Here is a 23277-nt window from a genome sequence, read left to right on the forward strand (position 1 = left end):
GAGTGGACCTGGGAGCAATGGCAATTAAAGGGTGGCTCCACACTCTCCAAGGCCCGCAAGGTGGGGTCTCACCATCGGATATAGTTTTAGGTCATATCCAGGACCATGGAACCATAGAGATTAGGCCAGAGGAATAGTTGGCTGAAACATCTTAAAACAACTAAGAAAAGATGAGGATAATAGTTCGCAATAAATAAAATTAATAAATAATAGTCATCTCAATGAATTCCAATTGAATAACATAAAGGCTTTGCTGTTCGAGAATGGCCTTTTGTCAGATCAACTAAATAAATAATCAAAAATAAGTTGTGAGATTCGTTATAACTTTAAGATTTTTTTGGTAAAACAAAAAAATATCAACATTTGTTTTCCTTCTTCTCAGTCAATGCAAAGTACTCACTCAAAATCAAGCTTTATATGCTAGATTATACAAAAGTGCAAGCAGGTTTTTGTAATTTAATTTGTTAAATCTATATATCAATACGATTACACGTGTTATTTTGTGTGTCACCCTTACATCTTTTTTCTTCCAAGTGACTGTCGTTTAATTGTTACGACCTTCCATTTCTTGTAATAAATAATTTTACCAAGAATTATTCATAAGTTTTGGTTTCAGGTTTGATTATAGCTAATGGAACTGGTTATATATATATATATATATATATATATATATATATATATATATATAGTTTTCTTCATAAGTTTGTTTTTTTTTACAAAGGAGTCACCACTTATCAAGGCCCGGAGGCCACTCGAGGATAAGAGTTAATGGGTATACATTAGTCAATGGGATTATAGCGTAGTAATCATAAGTAGTGGAAATTTTGTAAATTGGATTACTTAGGGGGACGGTTTATCAAGAACTTGTTTACATTGGACTTGAAGACAATCAAATTGTAGTCAGTTGGAAAGCAGGCAATCGGAAGAGAGTTCCATAGACGTGCAGTTCTAAGAAAGAAGCTTTGTTCACAGAATCTACATTTAGGTTTAGGCACAGATAAAGAGTGTGGGAAATTATTGATAGTGGTTTTGGCTAGACGAGTGTTTTTCGTGGAAGTTTGGCAAGGGGGGGCATAGATTGAAGCTCAGACAAGCACTTGCCATGAAAATAATGATAAAGCGCAGACAGACTCGAGGGAAGAGAAAAGGGCATCCCCACTAAGCTACGAAGTCTATTTTGAACTCTGTCAAGGCAGGATAAGCTGCTTCTAGCAGCTTCTGCTCAGATGTGGCAATAATACTCCGTCGTTGGCCATACCTGGCTTTTATATAGGTAGAGAATTTTGGTTTCAGTTTCGATTCATTCTGATACATCCAAGCTATATAGATATTTTTTAATTTTTTAAATCAGAACTTTATAATACATAAGAATCAATACATAATTTACTGTAATAATAATAATAATAATAATAATAATAATATATACAAAATCTGCATAAATTAAAATATCATATTTAAGTGTATTTTATGACCAGGCTATGCCAAGTGTCCCTGCTAGCTTAGATAAATACTTTTGCAGTTTTAACAAAAGAGCTACAATAATATCAGGGCATCTCTATTTATGCTAAACATCCACAGAATGCCAACATCAATATATTACATATGAAAGAGTCTGCTATGGAATTTCCACAGGTCCCACTAGTTATAATTACATAAACTGGATATATTTTTCATTTTTCTATTCGACCAACTTTTTGTAACTTTTAACATTTTTATTAATTTACTCAGGTAAGGTGTTATTTGTCAAGGAAATTGGTGGTTGGAAGGTTTTTTGTAGTTGTTAAAGGAAAAGAGGTTGGGTGCAACTTTACTATAGTGTCTTTAAAAAATTTTCAGTTAAAACATTATTACGAACTTAGGTGTCATGCCGAAGTTACTATAAATTCTAAAAATTACAAAAAATGGTGTTGTAGAAAAATAACTCTTTGGTAAGTGCAAAAATAATGTCGTCTTTTGACGTTCAACTTCATGTCCAAAAATGACATTATTTTTGCACCAACCTAATATAAGTAAAAACAGAATTTTTTAAAGTTGCGATTTTTCACTGCAAATTAACCCTTTAGAAGATCGAAAAACAGGGGGAGATAACTGCATTATATCATTTAAGTTGCTTTGCACAGAATCCGATGACGCTATCTTTCAGGTCGGCCATCTTGATTTTTCTTGATCTACTGCACACTTTTTTCCAAAAATTATCTCTATCATGTCTTCTATTGAACCATGTTTTATAATTTCTGGGGTTTATACTCATTTTGACATGACAGTACCTAATAATGTTTTTCTCTGAAATGCCTTTGTTAGAAAATACATGATCGGATCAGACAACACATTATAGCGAAGTTGCATCAAATGTTACCACCCATTTACGGCCTCTATTCCATTACAGACTGAAAAGTAATTTTCTAAGATTTCTGCCGTTGCCTTAAATATGTGTACATTTGTATTCCCTTTCCTCAACTTAATCAACTATATTTATATCAAACAACAATAGTTGTGAGACATAACTTTACGGAAAAAATGAGCATTTTTCTTTTTCTTATCCAATTTGAAATACTCGTTCAAAACCAAGTTAGACCATAAGAAAGTAGCGTGATTTAATTTGTTGAATGATAAGTAATTACGTAAGCTGGATAACTTTGCTCGTTTGCAAAGATAACAAACAATTTCGGGCCACTGATATCGTCAACACAAGAATCATAAAGTTTCCCACCTTTCTCTGCGGAATTCTTTGGAGGAGGTCGGACATAATCCAGTTTACCTTTGATGAACTCTCCAGTGAGAACGTAAGCAAAAAATAATTTATATTCTCCATCAGAAGGAATTGTATAATTGTGAGCAAATGCTGAATCCTTCGAGAAGTAAATTCCTTTTCCATATTTCGAACCAACAGCAGTTCCACTTAAACGTACATCAAAGCCTTGCTTACAAATTGCTTCAATGGATTCAAAATCAGTTCCATGAAATAAGAACTTTTCGTTTATGTCTTCAGGCTTGGACACCTCTTTGAGCATCTTCACTTTTTTCCTGTTTAAGAAAATAACAAAATTTTAGGTATTTTGATAAACCACGTGGTTAGTTGTTTACGAAAAAAGTCACGATAAAGAATGTAACTTGATAGAGTTAGTTGTATCTGGCTGCATCTGGTTAATAATTTCAAAAGATCCTATTTGTTTATTTATTAAAAATTTTGGGATCCAGAAAGTGTTAAAATATTTTTGGAGTATAATGGGGTATGATCCCGCATAGTCGGGAGATTCTATTTATAAACAATGCTGCTAGGAACTGACGAATCAAATTAATTTACATTCTGCTACAAACCAATCAGAAACCAGAATTGCTCCATAAATATTAAACCTTTCTTTAGCAATTTCGCATATGTTTTCTTCGTGTCAACACAGGGAGAATCTTTTGCTCTGTGGATTCCAACTCGAGAACTGTCTACTGCAAACTAGTCACCTCCCAGGACTTGTGTAGAACAACGAACCATCGGAAACTGTTCTGAAACTAAACATGGCTAAGACTTCTAGAGAAAGAATAAACTCAAAAGTAAATTTTGAAAATAAACAAATAGTGCATTCGTGTAAGGCCCTGTAATATTGTGGTTGAGTAAATGTCAGTTAAGGTGAAGTCAATCATCGGCTGTCATTGCAGTTTCATTTTTCTTTTCTTTGTGTTTCAAGGCAGCAAAAAGGTACTTATGAGATGGGTACGTCATAGCAGAATGGCGCGATAACCTCTTCCATTATTTCTTGTAACTCAATCCATTTTAACATATTTCGCCTGTGTTTTTCCAATTCTTGCTATCAAACGCAAAATTATAACATGACTGAAATAGAATATTGAACAAGAAAATCATCACCATCTTCCATAAATAAGACTATATCTCCACAACTAAAAGGATATTAGCTTTTTATTCAAAGGAACACAATGAGAACTGATAAGTAGTCTGGCTTTTTGATAAATAAATGAATGTACACTGGAGTTCCATTCTAACAGACCACTCGTAGTAAAATGGCGAGCAGAGGATAGCATGCTAAGGGCGATCAAACCAGGAACTGATCTGATCATATTTTTGTGCACCAAGATATGTTGACATGCATTGCACTTGATTCTGTGCAGATGCATCATAACTATGTAGTTATAAGTCTAGTCGTGAGTACGCAAAGCCAAACCACAACTTAAACTAATGCACGATACTGCATGTACTATTAAACAAAAATAGGTCCCTCAGGCAATTGCTACAGTGTTATCTTAAGAAAATGCATTATAGTTTTTTTTTGCTTTTTAATAGATTATGAGGAAGAAGTTAGGATAAAGAACATAAGTTGATAGAGTTAGCTGCCCTTGATGAATTACTGAAATTGAATATTGAACAAAGAATAGGGTCACCATTAGTGACGGGATGATTCCAATACTTTTCTTGATTCCAATACAATTACTTATTCCAATATAATTACCATTTTTTTCTAAATTCCTGGTTCCGATACAATTACTGATTCTAATTCTTTATTCCCGATTCTGAAACAATTACCCATTCCGATTCTTTATAGATCTCTTAAAATTTAACTACACAGTTGTAATTTTGTCAAATTACCATTAAAAAAAACACATATAAAATATGCAGATATTTTCCTAAATGTAAAAATACACTTGTGGGGTATTATCTATAGATTTTAGTTTTAATATTAGTTTAAAATCAATAAATATTTATTATTTTATTATTACTACCAGCAGTGGAAGATTTTGCTTTAACTAAAATCAAATAAAAATGACAAAAGAATCATTTTTGCCATTAGAAAATCGGCACAAATTTTTCCAATATCAATTCCGATTAATCATCCCAACACTAGTCACCAACTTTCCATAAATAAAGTGTCAATTTTTATTCAAGGGAATACTGGAACACAATGAAAATTGTTCAAACAGCTGGCTTTTGTTGATAAATGAATGTTGAATCCTGGAGTTGAATTATAGCAGGTCTATTTGTATTAAAACTGCAAGTACAGGATCACATCCCATCCAGAGGTGAGCAAAAAGGGAACTAATCTCGAATTGACTTGAATTGAATCTACATGTAAAGATGTATCATAACACCCATGCAGTTAGCAGTCAAGGCTCAAATGCACAAGCACAAAGCCAAATTAGCAGTACTAACAGACTGACATCATGATTGGCGCTGGAAGTGAACAACAACTTTGGGCCAGTCACAGCCTGTGCAGGGGATACATAGATGCATGTCTATACCAGAGGTCAACATCTACGTATACTTTACTCTGAGACTGAAGGTAGAGAAGAACAGCTGCAAATTAATGCTCTATTGGAGATCCACATGAGGTGGCTACAATTCTATTGTCAAGGAGATCATGTGATGAGATCTGAAGTATAACTGGAAGGGGTTGCTCAAGACTGTTTGGTACCATTTGATGTGATCTGCATCAAACAGTGGTGATGGATTGAATAAATAAATAAATTTCTTCAAAACTGGTAGTATCTACCCAATGTTGTCCAGTAGTGTGTCTACTTTCAATTTGTTTTGCTTTCCTTTTTTTAAGCTATACAGTTAACAGGCTTGGCTCAAGTTTTTGTGCATGGACAAATCCAAGTCACAACTAAACCTAATGCATGGTAGTTGGGAGGGGAGACTAAAAAAAAAAATGCATCTAAAAAAACCTGGATAATATGATAATTTGCATCAAACAACAACAATGGATTTAATAAATAAATATATTTCTTCAAAACTGGTAGTATCTATGTTTTTTTTTAAACTAAGTTTTTTTTTAAACTATGTTTTTTTTTAACTGTTTTTTTTTTTTTGAAACTATGTTTTTTTTTGGAAACTATGTTTTTTTTGAAACTGTTTTTTTTGGAAACTATTTTTTTTAACTATGTTTTTTTTTTGAAACTATGTTTTTTTTTTGAAACTATGTTTTTTTTTGAAACTATGTTTTTTTTTGAAACTATGTTTTTTTAAACTGTTTTTTTTAAACTGTTTTTTTTAACTATGTTTTTTTAAACTATGTTTTTTTAAACTATGTTTATTTTTGAAACTATGTTTTTTTTTAAACTGTTTTTTTTTAAGCTATGTTCTTTTTTTTAAACTGTTTTTTTTTTTTTATATTTTTAACAAAGAAATGGAAATAACTGTCATGAATACAGAAAAAAAAATGAATCATCCGTTCAGCGTGTGAACGATGCGAACTCACATGGCAGATGTACAACAGGAGCTACTGTGATTAGTGGCCAGATTTATAGGGGACATTCTAAATGGGGAGTTGTTTTTATTTTTTATTTTACTTGGGAGTCACCAATTATCAAGGGCTGAAGGCCACTCGAGTGTAAAAGTTAATGAAGCAAGGTACTAGTATAGAAATCACTAATGATGTAAATTGGGTCGTCGGCTGATTTCTCGTATCCGAGAATTTCAGTTTCCTCTTCACTCAATGTTTGGATCGCAGAGCAAAGTGTGCTTTTCTTAAAACATTAAAAAAAAATTTCTTTCTAAGTCACTGTGTCTGCACTTCTTTGCTTATCTGTTTTATTTATCATAAGATTAATAATTTTTATTGTAACATTCTACACATTAGCACAAACATTCACACATCATCTTTTACGTAATTGTGCACTTTTGCACGTGCACATTTTTGCTGCCGAGCAAAAAAATCAACAAAATAGTCTTTTTTGACATACGTTGTACGTGGTGTTTATATGTGCTGCTTTTTCTTTCATAGTCGTTTTTTTTTTCGTCATTCATGACTGACCATGATCTCCTTGTGAATGTTAACACTTGACCTCCTGTTTAGTAACATGAACAAAACTACTCGTGCTTAGAAACGCAATAGAAACTTGCTGAGTTTTCCAGGGTTTTATTTAGAGTTCACTCATTGGGGGAGAGACCCCGTAAATTATTTCTCAGTTAATTTTCTTTTAATTCAAAGGCATAACATCATTACATCCCATATTTCGACACATTTCTAGTGCATTTTGTCTTGGGAGCTAACCTTTGACCCCTAACTCACTGATTTAATTATGCCACCTGCAGCCGGATATATTTCTGTTTGCTGCCAGGTTATCCCAACATGTACTAATGTGACCCTCACCAAAATTTATGCTAGGTAACATGATCTATACTTACTAGCATAGGGTCTCAACATATGGCAATATAAATTCAAAGGATCTTACCATTCATAGGTTTCCCAGAGGTTTCCGTTTTCAATTCTTTCTATTTTAATAACAGCATATTCTTTCATCGAATCATGAAATTTTTCAGACACACTTTCATATTCTTCACTTTTCTCATCAACCTGAAAATAGGAATTGTAGAAATTTAATGGTTAGCAATTCAGTCTATCGACGTTTTGCATTTTCTAAAAGAAATAAAATTAAAAAATATCCTCAAAATCTTGAAATCAAAATATTCTTCCATGGGCCTTGTCTAAAAAAGAGAGACTAGTGGTAACCGCCTCAGCCGAGATTTGGCAACAATACTCCATGCATGGGTGAATGTTAACTTTCGAGATACAGGTAGAGATACTCTCAGGTGTGAGTAATGTTCTAGCATTATAGAGGTCACCTACCATCTTTTGCAGCAGTTTTGGCAATATCCTCAATGTATTTGTTTCAGTTTATGTTTCCTGTGAATGTTATTAAGCCGAGGAGTTCAAACAATGAGGTCTCAGATAAAACCATGCTCTACATTCAACATGTGGATAAAACAGACGCACACATATGCAAAGCAACCATTGAATCCTTAGAAAATGACCTCAAGTCTGTAGTTGAATGGGGACATAAATGGATAGTAATATTTAATGATACTAAGACAAAACTCCTTTCCTTTAACAATTATAAGAAACCTTTGTAAACCATCGATTTACATGACTAATAGTACTCTACCCAAGATTCCACATTCAAACCCTTGCTCTAACATTCACAGGTATCATAAATTGGAACAAATACATAGAAGATACTGCCAAATCTGCTGCAAGGAAAGTGGGTTCCCTCTACCTAGTTATCAGATTGACTAGAAAATTCTTGCGGTTTTTAACTTTTAAATTCAGATGAACATATCTCGACTCAAACAAAAATTTATTGATCGAAATAAGCACCATCAGAATTAACACACTTTTGCCAACACAAAACAAGTGTATTTATGTCAGTAACATAAAAATATTGCGTTCTGCTGGCGATTATATCGCTTAGGTTTTTGAAGCATTCCTCACGCAGAAAGTTGTTGAGGTGCTTGAAAAAGTGGTAGTCAGTTGGTGAGAGGTCTGTAGAACATGGTGGATGAGGCAGAGTTTTGTAGCCCAATTTGTTCAACTTCTGCTGGGTCAGTTTTGCAATGCGCAGTCAGATATTGTCATGGAGGAGAATTGGGCCTTTTCTGTTGACTAATGCTGGATTTTTTTTTTTTATTCAACCCAAACAAGGCACTTTGCCACTTTGATGTAGGGGGCTACTATCAATGACATAATCTACAGGGATACTATGTGGGGAGTTGGGCAGCAAGATGTCAGTTCACGTTACACCTGAACTTCTGCATGTCAGTACATTTGGGGAAACAGGAATCTGGAAGGGAATTCCAAAGTCTAGCAGTTCTGGGGAAGAAACTACTGGAGCAGACGGCTCTCTTACATCTAGGGATCTCTACTGTGAAGGGGTGGGATTTAGCTGCTTGTTGGGTTTGTCGGGGGTATTTACGTTGAGGGGGTACGAGTGCTTGCAGTTTGTAGGAGCATTCACCATTAAAGTACTTGTAGAACAGACAGAGGGATGCAACATTTCATCGATGGGACAGAGGCTGAAGCTTAGATGACAGTTCAGGACCTATCAGGTTGGCAACTCTCTTTTGAACCTTGTCTAGGAGTGAGAGACTAGTAGCAGATGCACCAGCCCAAATATGGCAACAATACTCCATACATGGGTGAATGGTGGCCTTATAGAGGCACAGGATACTTTCTGGCGTTAGTAGCTTTCTAGCACGGTAGAGAGAACCTACCTTCATTGCAGCGGTTCTGGAAATGCTCTCAATGTAATTGTTCCAACTCATGTTTCCTGTGAATGTTAGGCCGAGGAGTTTAAAAGATGTACTTTCAGATAAAGAGTCTTTGGCCATTGCTATTGGTGTTAGAGAAGGTTTCTTGTAATTATTGAAGGAAACAAGTTTAGTTTTGGCAGCATTGAATGTGACCATCCATTTATGTCCCCAGTCCAATACAGATTGGAGGTTATCTTCTAGTGTTTCTGCCATTTCTTTAGATATGTGTTTATTTGTTTTCCTGTCGTGTCTGTTATAGAGCATGGTGTCATCAGTATATATACCCAACTCATAGACAATTTTGTCAGGAAGGTCATTTATGAACATTAGGAATAATAGAGGTCCAAGGATAGACCCTTGAGGCACTCCTGCGTTTATATCATATTGTTTAGATGTACGACCGTCGAGGACAATCTGGATTTTTCTCTTAAAGGATTTAATTGCTATCGAGGTTTCTGATCCATTTCATACATTTGTTGACAGTATTTCTCTGCCGTAATGGTTTTGCATGCATTCAATCTATAATGGATGAGACTGGTCACAGACCACCAAACAGTCAACATAACAGTTAGAAGTTTGGATTCAGGTGCTTCCGGGAATGACATCAAAGATGTTAAAATGGGGATGTAGAATCCCCAGGGAATAGGTCACCTAGATTGACTGACATTTCAAGACAATGCATAATGGAATGTTGATGTCATCTGTGCACATAAAATAGAAGGAGAGAAAGCGACCACGACAGGCAAGCTAAGTGACACACACTTCTCCACTACAAAACATACCAACCCTGCTATGTACGCTGTCACTAATGTCAAAATTATGATTCAGAAATTGAAAAGGTTATTTGAATATATCGCACCTTGGCATAAATACATTCAACCAACTCGACAATCAGTTAAATCCCACTCCTTCACTTGGAATGTCCTCAGATGCTAGATGGCTTTCTGCTCTAATAGCTTATTTCCTCGTCATTTTACTCTTTGGAATTCTACCCTTGCTCTCTGTTTCCCAGACTGTACCAACATGCAAAAAATTTAAATGTAATGTGAAAAAACATATTGCTAAGCAACACCTCATTTAGAATGCCTTCTATAAATCTGGCTTCAATTTCACAGTAACTCCTCACGTCTGCCAATGTGCTTTGTTTGAGGTAAATCAAATTTTAAAAGAAAAGAAAGATAGATTTCTAACAAAAAAAAAAAAAAAAAAAGCAAAAAAGTTTGAGACCAAGATCTATGATTGAGCTAGAAATTTTTAGGTCTTCCCAACTGTGCTATTTGGGCTAGTTATATCTCTTGCAATGCTAAGCACTGGCTTAAGGAGAGAGAGAGAGAGAGAGAGAGAGAGAGAGAGAGAGAGAGAGAGAGAGAGAGAGAGAGAGAGAAAGAGTCCTACTGTTGCTATCTAGCTGAGATAGTATTCATTTAAAAACTTTTGTGAGGCAGATAAATTATTCTCTTGAAACAAATTGAATTGGAATTCATTTTGTTTTAATTTTAAGAACGTGTATAAATATTTTATATAAAAAAAAGATGGACACTCAAGATCAAACATTGATTTCAAAGGATGAAAGCTATTAATCATGAGGATTCAAGAAACAGACTAACTTTATTGTATATATTAGATATAGATATTTACCAGTGATATATTAAAATAGGATGAAAGATCAGTAATATCATCTGGGATTTTCCAATTAGTGGGTCTCATATTTTTGATGGTCCCCAATGTTTGTTTTCTGAAAAAGAAAATATCTTCTTTAAATTGAGCATGAAAAGAATTAGACAGATTATAGTGTTAGGTCGGTTAGGGTTAGCATTATATTATTAGGTTAGGTTATATATTAGGTTAGAGTTATAGCTTAGATTAAGGTTAAGGTTATATATTAAGTAAAAATGTTGTCAATTTCAAATTTCATCTTGAAAATCCACCATAATGGCACATGTATTGTTGATTAATTAATTGATATTGCACCAGTAAAATACATCATTATGTCACATGTACAGTTGGCTTAAATTTCCACATTTTTGTTATTTTTACCTTAGTGTTTGTGTCTCTTCGCTGGAGATAAATCTCGGTCGCCTTATGATTTCTCTTGTACGTTTCCCATTCTGAATCATTTCTTGAAAATCAATCCTTATTTTTTTCTGATTGGCTTTCCTTATAATGATCATCATTCCTGTAGGATTCTCCAGGTACGTCTTCTCAATATCTTCATTTGTTGCATCAATTAATTTGGCCGTGGAAGATCCCTGGATTCGAGACAAAGAAAAGAATTGATTAATCATTAAGACTCATTGAATATATATAATACTTTTTTTATACTATATTTATTTTTGTCTGTGTCTGTTTGTCTGTCCATCCCATCTTTTCTCAACAACCACCGGGTCGATATGGCTGAAATTTTGTATGGACTTTTATTACGGTAAAATACAACAAACAATTTTAATGGTATCTGTTCAATACACAGTCAGAGATTTAGAGGGATTAGTCATTACGATACCACATTTATTCTAGAAGTTTGGCATAAAGCACTAATTCTACGTCAACAGGCCATAACTTTTGCCCATTTTTAACAGGCTAAAACATCTTCTATATTATATTTTCTTAGTCTGTCTGTTTTTTTTTTGTTTTTTTTTGTTTTTTTTTACTTATGTTCACCCCTAACAAGGCATATCGTCACTTGAACGTAAGTGGCTACTATTCCGGATCATGTTTAGGAAAGATTAACAAGATGTTGGTTTACATTACATTTAAACTTCTGCATATCAATACAGGAGAGCAGTTAGCTGGAAGGGAATTCCAAAGTCTAGCTGTTTGAGGGAAGAAACTATTTGAGTTGAAAGCTTTCTCGCATTTAGGAACCTCAACAGTGAAGGGGTGTGATTTTGTTGCTAAGTGAGTTCGTCAGGGATATGTACATCGAAGAGGCACAGGTTGCTTTTTGCATCTTTCAATGCAAAACCCAAGCATTAACTCTACACAGACTTTTAAAATTAAACTGGAATTACATATATAATATTTTATGTATAAACTACATAAATTACATAAGTAAAAATTAGAAGAGACTTATTCTTGGTATACACTGGCTAAACAGAAAGCGGAAGTCAAAAAGAAACAGTTTTATTTAACATAACAACTAAGTTTAATAAAGAAAATAACTAAGGACATTGCCAAGACTGCTGCAAAGAAGGTAGGCTCTCTCTACCATGCTAGAAAATTACTCACACCTGAGAGTATTCTAGATCTTTACAAAGCCACAATTCGGCCATGCATGGAGTATTGTTGTCACATCTGGTTTGGTGAATCTGCCACTCTTCTCTCACTCTTTTAGACAGGGTTAAAAAAAGAGTCTCAAATCTAACAGGTTTTGCATTATCGGCCAAGCTCCAATCTTTGTCCATTACCACAATGTCATCTCCACGTGTCTGTTTTACAAGTACTTTAATAGAATGTGCTCTGATGAACTCATCTTACTTGTGCCCCCTTGCCATGCATACCCCCAATTACCCAACAAGCAGCAAAATTATTTATTGTCGAGGTCCCTAGATGTCGCAAAGACTTCTACACTAAATATTTATTCCATAGAACTGCTAGACTCTGGAATTCCCTCCCTATATCCTGCTTCCCTGACTGTACTAACATGAAGAGGTTTAAATGTGTTCGTCGGTTGTTTTTGTTTTATGGCATATCAACCCTTTTCGGGTTATTTAATGCCGAATTCAATGATTTTGGAGAACATTTTTTTAACAGAATATATTTGTTTTTTTTAAAGTCGGTTTCTATTTAACTCATAGTTGGGACTCTAACAGGTACTACCAGTCTGAGTCAGAGTGGACCTGGGAGCAATGGCAATTAAAGGGTGGCTCCACACTCCCCAAAGCCCGAAAACTGGGTCCTCACCATCGGATATAGTTTAAGGTCATATCCAGGACCGTTTAAATGTGATGTGAACAGACATCTTGCTACTCAACTTCCCATAATCCCCTGTTAGACATGATCCCAAATAGAAGCCCCTCCCATTCAAGTAGCAATACATTCTGTTTGGGGTGAACAAGAGTAAAAACAAAACAAAAAAATGCTCCACATCAAATTTGGAGTTATATTAAGTCAGACATTTTTGAAAAGATGTGGGTATCATTAATGAGTGAATGTGCTTGATAAAATCCAAATCTGTTGAACTTGTCATTATGAATTATGGAATATGTATTCCAGGAAACAGGGTAAGTAATGTGGCCATATTCTTTATTTTTATTACCATTTAGAGGGTTGCCACCCAAATCGTACTATACCCAATAAAGAAAGAAAAATCATTAAAATTTAAAACTAAGCTCTATTTATTACTTAGACCTATCCTATGACAGCCATTTTTCTTGCTTAGTATGTGTATATGTTTATATATTTCCATGTACATGATCAACTCCTAAACTAATTAACCGATCATTATGAATTCTGGAACACATCTGCCTGACACAAAGGCAGCATTTAGCATAACAATATGAAAAATATTTAGGACATCCGCTTAACCTCAAACTCGCCACCAGAAACACTTTTAAAATAAGATAAATTTTGTGTCTTGCATTTGTGTGAAGATAATTCTTAAATTCTTAGAAAGAATTTAATAAAGACTAGTAGGGACACCCGGCGTAGTTTGGTCATAAAGTATATATATATATATATATATATATATATAACTACTTAATTTACTCACATAAAATTAATATACGAAAGTATAGATTTATGCGTAAACTTTAAGTATTTACTTCAAAAGTGCTCAATACGTAGGTAGAGCTAGTTAGTAATTTATAAAATATATATGGCGATTAAGCTACACTGAATATTCTGCGTTTCATCCACTGTAGGATGCCTGATGAATCCTACAGTGAATGAAACGCAGAATATTCAGTGTAGCTTAATTGCCATATATATTTTATAAATTACTATATATATATATATATATATATATTTATATATATATATATATATATATATATATATATAACTTCAGTTCCTTGAGCTGTAATTGAAACTGAAACCAAAACTTATAAAAAATTTGTGATAAAATTATTTATAAAAAAAATAGAATACTGGAGTGGCATCGGCTTTAATTGAAACCAAAACCAAAACTTCAGAATATTTCTTGGTAAAATTATTTATAAAAAAATAAATGACTTCAGTGCCATCAACTATAATCAAAACCGAAACTAAAACTTTGGAAGAATTCTTGGTAAAATCATTTATTACAAGAAATGGAAATCGATAACAATTAAACGACAGTCACTCAGATGTACGTATTACACACAAAATAAATAACAAACACGCAATATCCTATTAATATATAGATAATAATTGCTATGCATCAAAATTTTTAGTTATAATAAGTAATAGATTTTTAAAAGGATTTGTATGTGTGTGCGTGTCAATATATGTGTGTGTGTGTTTCACAAAATTCTAAACATTTGAACTTATTAATACACTTGGGCATAATTGCTTGACACACTGGTTCCCACCATATCACTGAAGTTAAGCAATGATGAGGCTGGCTAATACCAGATGGGTGACTGTATATGGTAGCAGGACAGCATTACTGTCAAAGAAAAAAATTAGGCACCTCCTTCCCTCTATTAATTCGTGGAAGACACCTGGGCAAGGTCGAGTACCCACTTCAATCCTTTGATCAGGGTAACGTGAGATCATGGAAAGCAGGTGACTGATGTAATACGGAAGTAATCAAGAATAATTCTGTTTATGGTTTTGTATATCTTTTTGTGCTGGGCAGAAGATCTGTTTGGGTACAAAGGTCAGGACTATCGCCCAGTATGGGCACTGCTCGGACAGAAAGAAACTGCAACCTATTGTTTGTACAACTGCAAAGAACCCTATGGCAATACATCAAGCACTTTCAAGAAACATGTGAATGAGGTTGTGAATGAGGAGCAACAAGGAGTTCACGAAAGGGATAGATGAAGAGTCCTAGCCATCAATGCCTGAACCAGGCAGGACACGAATCAGCCTGCATCATACTGTTCCTTTTTTGTCAACTTCTTTGTAAAAAAAAATCTTTAATAAACGTTAAACTTAGAATTCTGGAACGATGAGAAAATTAATTTGGATCACAAACATAAAATTAAATCAGCAAAACTTTATTTTGTGGTTTTGAAAATAGTCTAAATATATATATATATATATTTTAATCTTCTTGATATAAAAGCAGTTGTCTGTTCTTTTGGGATTTTTTTTTCAATTTTCGTATCAGTTGGTTTTAGCTGGGGGATGGGGCATCCTATTAGATGCCAATCATTCACCTGCTATCTCATAAATTCTAACCAGGAGATCATTTTAAGCTTCTAACCGTCCCCTTAAGTCCAATTGTTTGAATCTCTCTTGCACTTGGTTAACCGGGTATATTTGCCAAGTAGTTTTTTAAATTCTTTTTCATGAGTCCAGTTGCTCCTATAATTACTTGAATGATAGAGATCTTCCTAAGATTCCAATTTCTTTTCATGTCAAACATAAGACTTTGGTATTTTATTATCTTTTCTCTATCGGCTCTGTTTAAGCCAGCATCATTGGCGACACTAACTTCTACTAAAGTTGCTTCTTTTCTTCTTTTGTCCCATATCACTATGTCAGGTTTTATGGATCCATTTTCAAGGTACATAGTTGTATGTTTGTATGTCCAGCTAAGAGCCAAAAACTAAAAAACAAACACCCACAAAGTTGGTATATTCTTGATCAGTATTGAATAATATATAAAATTTAGAAAAATTCTTAATTCTTTGGGGTGGGGGGGTCAACTGGGCAAGGTTTTATCAGGGGAGAGGGACAGTGTTATGTACTCATTTGGAAAGAATATGCCAGCTCACTGCACAATGAATCTATTATATATAGAAGAGTTATCTGTGTATATGGCCACCTAGAGAGGAATGGGCTGGGCAAAGTTGAAAGAGAAGGAGGAGGGGGAAGCAAAAGTGACAAATATAAAAGTATAGAGAGATAGAGGTTTAAAATAGATATACATTACACTTTTACTTCAGGCAACGCCAGGTAGTCCTACTAGTTTAATATAATCATATTTTTGTCTGTGTGTACATATGTGTATGTCTGATTAAAAGTCAGAAACAACACAAGATAAACTTACAAACCTTACATAATCAGATTCAGTCTGACGTTGACCTGGTTATAATAAAAAAATTATATATATATATATATATATATATATATATAATATTCATTTGCTTGAAGTTCCTATTTACTTGGCTCCCAACGAGGGCACAGTTAGACACCAGGGTCGATTTTTAATGTGGGGGAAGGAACAAAAATAAAAATTGTCTCAATTGTGAAGGATTTCTCCTCCACCAACATAGAACAATAAATTGAAGTGTAATATCAGAACAGATACTACACTTTGATCTTGGCCTTAAAGCTAATTTCCTTGGAGTTACCAGGGACCAAATTAGTGCAAAGTTGAATTCTGTCAAGTCAAGGAGAATCGGATTTTCAGTGTTTTTATGCACTAATTTGGAAAGAAACATTTCTAATATTAGCAGTTTTAAAAAATATAATGACTAACATCAATATGAAGCCTTTTTTTTTTTAACCATGTATCAATTTTCTTTGTTAGAAAGCGCCTTGAACAATTTTATTTAACTTCTACAGGAATAATTTTACAAAAGCCTCCATGATTTTACAGGTTACCCATAACTCTGCCTTCTGAAAAGAATGAGAATGATCCGTACATATTCTATCCAAATGTCATCGTTGCCTTTCCAGTACCAAATCCATGTTGTTGCCAAAGGACTTTTTGCATCACTTTTGTAGGAAGGGGTGCTCAGCCGTTGCAATGTGTATTCTTGTTTCGCAATTAAGCATTTCATATTGCTGAACTGAAATTTTGCTGAACTGAAAAAAAAAAAAAAAAAAAAAAACATACAAGCATGTTTCATAAAGCAATTGTTTCGAAATAATTTATTGGAAAAATAAAATTAACAGAGTTAGCTCCCTTAGACCGGCAAAGATATCATTTTTAAAACTAGCTTTTTTTCTTTTTTTTTTTTGCTGCTTGTTTACAGTGGTGATCTTTTAAACAGACAGACGCATTTCAAGTGAAAACATTACGTACTTACATGTCATGTCGAAATTAGAATAAATTCTAAAATGAATTTCTCGTCTTTAGATGCTTAAAGCATGAACTCGAAATGATCCCTCATATAATAATATTAAACATAAAAAAGTTTTTTAATGCATATTTTTTTTTTCACAATCAAGTCAACTTAGTGACATTTGGCACCTCCAAAAGTCACCACAGAATTACCCCCCACCCCCAATATGTAACACAATGTAACTTTATTATAAATTAATATTATCAATATAACTTTTGTACCATTTAAAAGAAGAAGGGAAAAATAAACTAGTAATAATTTAAAAAAATCTTTTTTCATCGAACGAAAATAATGAAATTGCGAAACGAAAATCGTGTTTTAGGCACCGCTAAAACTGGGGGGGGGGGGCAGGTCAGTACTTTTTGACGGACTGTCTTTTTAAAAATCTACCAAAAATCAGGTAATTATCCGATCAATACGAAATTTTCAGCGATTATTAGGAGAAGAATGAACTTTATAACAGTGTACTTATTTTTCATAAACGATATTTATATATATATATATATATATATATTTTTGCTTACAACCCCCCCCTTGTTTTGAAGTGGGAACAAATATGCTTAAAATAATCATCTGAAACTGAAATCAACATATTGTGTTGTTGTAAGGGACAGAATTATAGATTAAAAAAAAAAAAAAAAAAATTGTTTGCATTTATTTTGACGTCTGAATATCAGAACTTCGATTGTGTTTAATTATCCCGCTTTTGAGTTTTGAAGTGTGAAATTCGGTGAATATGTTAAGTAAAATAATTAATTTAAGTTAAGCAAAACAAAAAAAAATTTTTTTTAATATTTATACGAAAAAAGCTATTTTAAAATTTTTGATAAATAAATTAACAATTTTTTTTTAGCGAGCCGAATAATGCATGACCATTATTAAACAGGGCATGCTTTGAATAATCTATACCAAAAAAAAAAAATTCGATAAATATTGTGCCCTTTGTGTTAAAAATAGCATCATTTTTTTCGATCCCGTTTGAAAACGTTTGCCGCCTTTCGACTACGGTGGACCAAACGCGCTGAAATAATTTTTTTTTATTCTGCTTTAAATTGCCCCCCCCCCATTTTGGGGAGCCTGACCCCCACACACATACACATTAAAAACCAAACGCATACAAATGGTCACCCATCTGGTACTGGCCAGCCTCAGCTTAATAATACATTGAAATTTTCGTCACTAAAAAATAAGTTTTTTTTGGCCTGTTTGGTCTTCCATAGTTTGCTTTTTATCAAACGAAAACGTAAACAGAGTCGATCTGAACTCTACGTCAACGCGAAATATCTGGTTACCTATATGAATAAGTGGAATTATTTGAAATTCAGGTACTTATATTATAATATTTTTGCATATTCTCTTAGAAAATCATCCTAAATCTTAGTTAGACAATAAATAAATTAATTAATTCAAAAACCCCCTTTTTTTTTTAAATATTTAAGTACGTTTTTTGTGCAAGACAAAAAATGTCAATTGTTAACTTTTTGGGAAAATTTAACATTTAAAATTGAATTAAAAATAGAAAAAGTTTTACATTATTCTTTTTTCTATATGATAAAATTCAGGGTTTTATCTTTCTGGAAAAAAAAAAGTTACTCAGAAATAATGGATTTTAATAAATGTAATTTCGTTTTAAAAAACAACAACTTGATTTTGCGGCCATTTTTGGCGGTGCTTTAAAATAACGTTCCCATGTAGTAGACATTCCGAACGTGAAAACATATCCGTGTTTAATAAATCTAGCAAAAATCAACTAATGGCCAGATTCTCGTGAATTTCAGAATGAAATTACATATAAAATGCAGTTTCCATAAAATATACGAGGGGAAATATTTTTTTAGTGCGTGTCACCCCCACCCACCTACATATTTATTTTTTCGAAATTTGAACAAAATATATTTAAATCTATCGAAATTTCTATTTATTATGAAACATAAGCGTTTGTCATAGGCGCACGGGCGTCGAATCTACTCCAAAACAAAATAATGGCGCGTTGCCTCAACAGTAAAACCCAGTTGCACGCGCGTGGATGTATAAACATCGTTTCAGCTGCGGCTGCGCGTACATTTTCTCACTCACGCAAATTCGGTGGTTCTTAAACGAAATTTCAGTTATTTGAGCCGGTCGGACAAGTATAAAAAGGGTATTTTTCGCCCACATCGGGGTCGACCTTTAAACACCATGGTGTAAACATCAACATCGACCCGTCCACGTTTGGACGTTAAACACGCGCGTGCCCCCTCAATTAATTCCTCCACGTGGATACGGGCTTGCAACCCTAATGGACCTTTTTTTTTATTCCCCTTTTCTATCTCCCCACTAAGTAAGCGGTGGGTTTTTTTTATAGTTTAATTCTTTGAAAAGAGACTGGTTATTTCTAACCAAGAACTCTTACTTGTCTCCTTCAAAACATTCAATTAATTCAGTCGAAGGACTTTTCTGGATTATTTCAATACAAAAAAAACAAAAAACATTCAATTAATTCAGTCGCAGGACTTTTCTACTTCATCACATATAGATCTTTTTATACCTCAGTTGAGGAACTGTCTTTTTTTTTTTTATTACAAAACATTGAATTATCTCATGTACACATAGATTCGAAAAAGTTGTCAAAAAACAAATATATAACAAATAAATGTTATCAAAGGCAAGATAAGTTACTTTTCTACCAAACTGGATATAATTTTCGTGTTTTTATTCAATTTAACATGTTTATTCAGCTCAAAAAGCATACAGTGTTTACCGATTGGAAAATTCAAGATGGCGGCCGATTCTCTCTTTAACATGGTAAGTTTGGGAAAAGGTGTTATAAATAATAAACTAGACAAAATACTGTTAGAAATTCGCTCAATATATGTTACCGTGACATAACTTGACATATATTCGGTGGTTTTTAATAGTATTTTGTCTAGTTTATTATTTATAACACCTTTTCCTGAACTTACCGTGTTAAAGAGAGAATCGGCCGCCATCTTGAATTTTCCAATTAATTTAGGAAAACTCGTCTCGGGAAAACTCGTCTCCGGAAAACTCGTCTCTGGAAAACTCGTCCCCTTTTGCTAGGTAGGAAAACTGGTCCCTTATTGAATAAATATCGATTGAAAACACATTTTATGATCGTTCTTGAAGGAGATATTGTTTTTTAAAATAAACTATAGCCCCCCCCCACCCGCATAATATTTTTTTTTTAATATTTTTACTTGTTTAATGTTTTTTTTTTTTTTTAATAAAATCGATTTTCTAAGTGTCCGTTTTCTACCTAACTGGCTAAGTTCTTAGTGGTTTAACTTATTTTAAAGCGTTTATTATGTTCATACAAAGTTAATTACAAATTTTTTTTGTTCTTATTTTAACGATGTTTTTTGGAGTCATAAAAACAATAAAAAAAAAAAAACCCCAAAAATTAAAAAACAGGGAGCGATTATTCGATTCTTCGTTACGCTTTTGGTTTTGTTTTTTAATTATGATAGTTTTTTGTTGTTATGTTTTTGTTTTCTGTCATACCAAATGCACTCATGCGTTATTTAAAATTATGATTTTATCAATTAACATTTATTGTCGTCCTGTCAAATTTTGCAAAAATTAACTAATAAATTAAAAGCGAAATATTTTTTTGGCGCGAGAGATGCCATGTGCTAACAATCTCTCGTTAACTCATTTTTAATTTTTTTAATTTTTACTTCAAAATTCTAAAATCAATCATTAAGGGAGAAAGTAATCACTAAATAAATTTATTAATCAATTTTATTGAAAACTCCGCTATCGGTTATCATTTTTTGTTGGTTGCTTTTCAAAGGGAGATATAGGTTTTATCCCCCCCCCTCTCTCTAAATTATATTTTAAAAAATATTAAAATTTATTATTTTCTTTTTAAAACCAAATCTCCCTCAGTAATTTCTTTAATTTTCTATTTTTTAGCGATTATCAAGACCCCCTAAGATGTGACCGGGCATTATTTCTCGTTCTCCCGTAACACTCGACATGTTTTTTGTTTGTTTTGTTTTTTTTTTCTTTACAAAATAAACGATTCCAAATAAATTAAATAAACAACATAGTCGGCGAGGTAGAAAAATCGATTTTACCTTTTTATAAACAGCAGTATATAAGTAAATTCTTTTTATATTAATATAAAAAAAAAATATGCGGTCTCGTTTATGAACATAATAAACGCTTTTATTAAAAATACAAAAAAAACATTAAACAAGTAAAAATATTTTTTTTTTTTAAATATTATGGGGGGGGGGCTATAGTTTAGGTACTGGTCGCGGTAAGAGTTCCCTGCCGAACACCCTAAAAAAACAATGACTTCTCCCCGCGCAGGCGCAAAGGACATGTTTTAGTTGCCATAGTAACAAAACTTTTTATCGACATTGTTTTACTGTTTATGAATATTGAAATAAAATACATTAATACACATTTATTAATAATATCTCACTTTTAATCACTTTTATCGACTTTTTAAAACTTTTTTTTTTACTCTTTTTAAATGACAACGTTAATGTTTATGAATATTGAAATAAAATACATTACTACACATTTATTAGTATCTTTCTTTTTTTTTTTTACTGTTTATGTGTCAATTTTATCGACTTTTTCGTTTCTTATATTGAAATATTATATATATGAAATATTGAAATTATTCTTATATTGAATATTGAAATAAAAGACATTACTACACATTTATTAATAATATCTTCTTGAATATTAAAATAATTTCCCAACTTTTTTCATTTCTATGTGTTTTTAGTTTTGTGTGTTGAATGAAACTTTTTTTTTTTTTCATTACAACAATAGTTATCGACCCCGGTTCTTTGGCTGACAAACGACATCTGTCGGCGGTTCTTGAAATTTACTTACCACAAAATGGTGATAGAATAATAAATTTACTTACGTTTAATCAATGTTATTTTCTTTTTTAAATAGCATTTTCTTTTTAAATGACGTTTTTACTGTTTATGAATATTAAAAGAAAAAATAATTACTAAACATTTATTAATAAGAAAATGGGTGCTAGTGCACTTATGATCCGCGCTATATTTTAAATCGTATTTCTAAGCTTAAAGTTTAATGTTTTTTTCGTGCTGAAATAACGTTATTATTTAAAAAGCCATTCTTAACATGGAGAGGGTGCAAATTCGCATAAAAAAGTAGAATCTCATTTTACGGAATTAGCTAAGAGTGTTAATTTACAATAACACCTATGGCACCATTGGCAGTTCTGCATGTCAGTAACATGAAGCGAATGCGTGTAATTTAGTTTCAAGAACCGCCGACAGATGTCGTTTGTCAGCCAAAGAACCGGGGTCGATAACTATTGTTGTAATGAAAAAAAAAAAAAAAAAGTTTCATTCAACACACAAAACTAAAAACACATAGAAATGAAAAAAGTTGGGAAATTATTTTGGTATTATTATACAAACACCGTGACAGCGTTAGGGTTAGGGTTAGGATTAGGGTTAGGGTTAGGGTTTAGGGTTAGGTTTAGGGTTAGGGTTAGGGTTAGGTTTAGGGTTAGGGGTAGGGTTAATTCGCTGTCACGGTGTTTGTATAGTTTTACCATTATTTTAATATTCATTTTAAGAAAATGCTATTAAAAAAGAAAAAGTCGATAAAAGTGAGACATCGTAGTCATTTAAAACAGAAAAGAAAAAGTCGATAAAAGTGACAAACAGTAAAACAGTAAAAAAAAGAAGATATTATTAATAAATGTGTAGTAATGTCTTTTATTTCAATATTCAATATAAGAATAATTTCAATATTTCATATATATAATATTTCAATATAAGAAAAGAAAAAGTCGATAAAATTGACACATAAACAGTAAAAAAAAAAAGATATTAATAAATGTGTAGTAATGTATTTTATTTCAATATTCATAAACAGTAAAACAATGTCGATAAAAAGTTTTGTTACTATGGCAACTAAAACATGTCCTTTGCGCCTGCGCGGGGAGAAGTCATTGTTTTTTTAGGGTGTTCGGCAGGGAACTCTTACCGCGACCAGTACCATAGTTTATTTTAAAAAACAATATCGCCTTCAAGAACGATCATAAAATGTGTTTTCAATCGATATTTATTCAATAAGGGA

The 23277-nt window shown here is 32.8% G+C and overlaps 1 protein-coding gene across 2 annotated transcripts in view; it reads right to left on the minus strand.

Annotated features, from left to right (window-relative positions):
- Positions 1-1666: 1666 nt before the first annotated feature.
- The window catches only part of LOC145270142 (protein mono-ADP-ribosyltransferase PARP12-like), a 56112-nt gene continuing 34501 nt past the window's right edge, over positions 1667-23277 (minus strand). The window contains exons 2-6 of one of the 2 annotated variants that reach the window (XM_080125753.1): positions 16771-16933; positions 11072-11283; positions 10673-10769; positions 7180-7301; positions 1667-3024 (exon numbers count right to left, since the gene is read on the minus strand). In XM_080125753.1, coding sequence (XP_079981879.1) covers positions 2595-3024; positions 7180-7301; positions 10673-10769; positions 11072-11283; positions 16771-16933 — 1024 coding nt within the window. In that variant the 3' untranslated portion in view covers positions 1667-2594. The remainder of the gene's footprint in view (positions 3025-7179; positions 7302-10672; positions 10770-11071; positions 11284-16770; positions 16934-23277) is intronic. The other variant, XM_080125755.1, reaches the window with a different exon arrangement.

Source organism: Euprymna scolopes, chromosome 4, assembly GCF_053919585.1.
Source record: "Euprymna scolopes isolate OS-2025 chromosome 4, ASM5391958v1, whole genome shotgun sequence".
Classification (NCBI taxonomy): Eukaryota; Metazoa; Mollusca; class Cephalopoda; order Sepiida; family Sepiolidae; genus Euprymna; species Euprymna scolopes.